General features: G+C 34.0%; 1 protein-coding gene across 3 annotated transcripts in view; it reads left to right on the forward strand.

Moving 5' to 3' along the window:
• LOC106870703 (coiled-coil domain-containing protein 1) overlaps positions 1 to 4,398 on the forward strand; it is a 299,527-nt gene that overhangs the window by 184,609 nt on the left and 110,520 nt on the right. For all 3 annotated transcript variants that reach the window (XM_052977601.1, XM_052977599.1, XM_052977600.1), the window contains one exon: positions 1,391 to 1,504. In XM_052977601.1, coding sequence (XP_052833561.1) covers positions 1,391 to 1,504 — 114 coding nt within the window. The remainder of the gene's footprint in view (positions 1 to 1,390; positions 1,505 to 4,398) is intronic.

Raw genomic sequence — 4,398 nt, forward strand, 5'->3', positions numbered from 1 at the left:
ATATATGCATGTATGTATATGGTTTGGATCCGTACACTCAGCACACTGGAACATGAAAATGTAATGGTATATCTTTAGCCAACTCCGATGAGTTTCAGCTTTAATATGTTTTTAATTATGCTTATTAAATTCTAACGTCTTGAATCGGAACAGCTGTCAGAGATGATGTCCAATTTTCTAATTAATAAATAATTATTAATTTATCTCTCTATTTTCTTTTTTCTTATATATATATGTATACATATATATATGTATGTGTATATATATATATATATATATATATAGCATCTGCTTAGGACTCATGGAGATGGTGTAGAAGGGCATATGGGGCCACATACTACTTACAACATAGTCTTCTCCCCCACACCTTTTATTAACTGGTTTATTTACTCCTTTATTTACATCTACCCCTGTAACGGTCTTAGCTTGTGTTTGGTTTTAAATGTAACTGACCAATTGTAGAGATGACTGGACTTTGGTAAATTCCATTACAGACAACCTAGAAAGAATATTCCATTCAAAATCAAATTGTTTGGAATATTCTTTCTAGGTCCTTTCCTTATGATAAAGGTAAATTTTCTTGTCTGCTCTATATCAAAGAATTCTATCTCATCCTGTTCTTAGAGAATTCTCTTGTAAACATGTTTAAAGAATGCACCTAAATAATTTCTACCAATCTATAAAATTTGCCCTTTAACTGTCTTCTAACATTTCATTTCCACTAAATATATCCATTTCACACCTTTAAACTTTATTCCCATTCATCTATTGCACTACATTTCTCCACTCTTAGTTTTCTGATATTTTCTTTCTTTCTCCTCCTCTTTCTCTTAATTGCATTTGACATTAAATCTATTAATAGTTTTTTTTTCTTAAACTTGTCAGCATTTCCTTCATCCTATACACAGACATCACATTTGGTTAAAATGGCTTATTGATGTATGTTGTTTCTTTTTTTTTTCCCCTGATCAGAAGATCACATTGCTTTACATCATTTTATTCCCTCTGGAATAATACCAGTGTTTTCTTCAGAACATATGTCGGAAGTATAAAGATTTGAGTAATACCTGCGTTTAACTCCATTTCTTTATTTATATTTTGACTCTCCTTCGCACATATATATATATATATATATATGTATATATATATGCGAGAGAGAGTCAAAAATGATACAAAGTCTTGTTTTTTCAATGTATTTACACAAAAGCAAGGGATAAACAAGTACGTCATTTTTCTATTTAGTCTCCTTCCTTTTCCATGGACCAAATCTAGTGGTCCACAGGCTCGTATATTCCCTTGAAGTAGAAAGTTTTCTTTTGCATTTTTGATAATTTCAACATTATAGTATTATTGACACGTTTTTTTCCCCCCTGTCTTTCATCTTCCTCAGCTCCATTTAGCCGCCCTGACCTCACTGAAGGAGGAAATAATAGATGTCTCAAATCGTCTCCAACATGTCACAGGGGAGAAGAACATGCTGGAAAAGCAGATTAACAAAGCTCAGGTAAGTACACCATACCATCCTCTTGCATCTACAACCACCACCACTACTACTACTTACAGCTACTGTATTTTTTGCTACTACTACTTACTATTTCTGCTGCTGTTGCTGCTATTGCTACCACTACTACTGAGCCCATACCTCACTTAAATATACAAGAGCAGGTAAGATGGTGCTATTAAAGATTTTAACTTGCAGAGTTTTGTCCAGCTGTAATTTGAGTATGTTTTAAATCAAGACAAATGCTTTACTTTCTTCTCTTTCTCCGTATGAGATATCAACAATATATGTATGCATGTATATAGTTTATAGATGAAAGACAGATATTCTCCATATAGAATACACTTTGTAGTGCTCGAGAGGAGTAAATGTAAGGATAAGCAAGTTAGCCAAGTCAATATACAAACAAATATTTAATACATTTAATACAAAAAATGTACATATGTTTGCATATAAAAAAGTCCAAGTTTTACTCTTATTCACCCCTTTTAATTCCTGATATCTTTTCTATTCTGTGTTAGTAGGAGCTTCTTATATGCAAACATATGGACATTTTTTTGTATTAAATGTATCTAATATTTTTTGTATATCAACTTGCCTAACTTGCTTATTGTTACATTTACTCCTGTATGTGTGTATATATATATATATATATATATATATATATAGGCACAGGCATGACTGTGTGGGGCCTTGGGCAAGTGTCTTTTATTGCCTTGGGCTGAACAAAGCCTTGTGAGTGGATTTGGTAGCCTGTCATATATATTTATATAAATACACACACACACACACACACACACACACACACAGATATATTGATTGATAGCTATATCTATGTATGTAACATATGTAGATAGATAAACAGTGTTATGAATTATAACATTTTACACCACTACCAACAGATAGAGAGTAGTGGATTGCAGATAAATATATATATATATATATAAATATGAGGGCACATGGCTTAGGACGTTGCACTCACAATCTAGTGATAGTAATTTCAGTTCCTGGACTGGGTGGTGTGTTATGTTCTTGAGAAAAACACTTCATCTCACGTACGTTGCTCCATGATCACTTTGACACCTGACGTGTAGTACAGTGTGCACCTGTTCAGACAATGTTCTTTGATGGAGAGGGTGAGCAACATGAACACTATAAACAAATCATTTGTGCAGATCGATAGGCAAAAGCAGAACACTCATATGTTATCTACGACAGGAGAGTACATGATGATGTATGTGTGTGTGTGTGTGTGTCTTTGCATCTGTTTGTCCTCTACCACTGCTTTAAAACCAGTGTTATTGTGTTTATCTCGCTATAACTTAGCCGTTCAGCAAGAAGATACTGATAGAATAAGTACTGAGGACCAGTCATTCAATGAAAAATTCTTCAAAGCGGTGCCCCAGCATATCTGCAGTCTCACAGCTGAAACAATTAAAAGATAAAAGATAATATATATATTCATGTATTAAGTATGGTAAAATCTCAGCTACTTCCTGTTGAAGCACCTTGGCTAATTCCATTATTACAGCCCAGTGTGTTGCTGCTGTCATTGTTTTATTGGGTTGAAAATCTAGGAAATTTTGTTTTCAGAGTTATTGTATAACAAAACACATATATTATTTAATTCTCTATCTGAAGAATTTCTAATAGGCAATTCTTTATATGTTTATCTGGCATGTAAAACTCTTTAATTTCTGTTAGCAAATGAAACATGTGTAATGGTGAATAAATAAAACCAATAAATGTTCCAACTTCCATATAATTCATCACCCATTATGTCCACTTTTTCATGCATGCATGGGTCAGATAGAATATGATGAGACAGATTGTTTTACAGCTAGATGCCCTTCCTGTCACCAAAACTCGGCCGTTCCTAAGCATGGTATCTTTTTTTCTCCATAGCTAGACATGCTTTCCATGGAAGACTGGAAACATACAACATTACTTGTATGATGGCCATGCTTGGTTACAAACATCACATAATGTCAAGACAAGTGAGTGGATTTGGTAGACAGAAACTGAAAGAAGCCAGTTGTGTGTGTGTGTGTGTGTGTGTGTCTGTATTTGTCCCCCACCACTGCCTGACAACTGGTGTTGGTTTGTTTGTGTCCCATAACTTAATGGTTCAGCAAAAAATACCGATAGAATAAGTACTGGGGGTGATCCATTTGACTAAAAAGTCTTCAAGCATGACCAGAGTCTAATGACTGACACAAGTAAAAGATTAAAAAGATATATAAAATTTCAGGATTCAAGAGAATCAGGTACTTAAATAGTGAAAGCACCAAGGTCAGGCTGGTCATAGCTGTATCTTGTACAAACAATATTTTAGGACAAATATGTACTTACTAAAGTAGTTACTAATACTTAGCAGAAGCAACAGTGACTCAAGGGCTGAGAGTTTTGTACGTTGACACTTATCAAATATATTCATATTTTGAGTTCTATTTTTCCTGTTTGCATCAACATACCTAATACACACACACACACACACACACATATTGATACATGTGTCTATGTATGTATGTAACATACGTAGAGAAACAGACACTGTTACAAATCTAACCTTTTACACCTCCGCCAACAGATTTGCCATTTCTGGATTATGGATGCAGTTTACATGTCAATATTTAGGCTTTTGCACATTCTACTCATTTATATGTGTGTGTGTGTGTGTGTGTGTGTGTATGGAAAAGTGGCTATAAAATTATATGATGATAGTGGTATTGGTAAGGAGGATGGTGGTAGCAGCAGGAATGATGATGATAATTATGACAAAAAATATAGTCTCTTGCATAGAGTCAATTCTGGTTGTAAATGTTAAGTAGAAATCAAAAATCAAGGAATGTTAATGTACAGAGTAGGAAGTTATTAATCTAGGCTTGGAGCGCCCC

The sequence above is a fragment of the Octopus bimaculoides genome, chromosome 28 (assembly GCF_001194135.2).
Source record: "Octopus bimaculoides isolate UCB-OBI-ISO-001 chromosome 28, ASM119413v2, whole genome shotgun sequence".
Taxonomy (NCBI): Eukaryota; Metazoa; Mollusca; class Cephalopoda; order Octopoda; family Octopodidae; genus Octopus; species Octopus bimaculoides.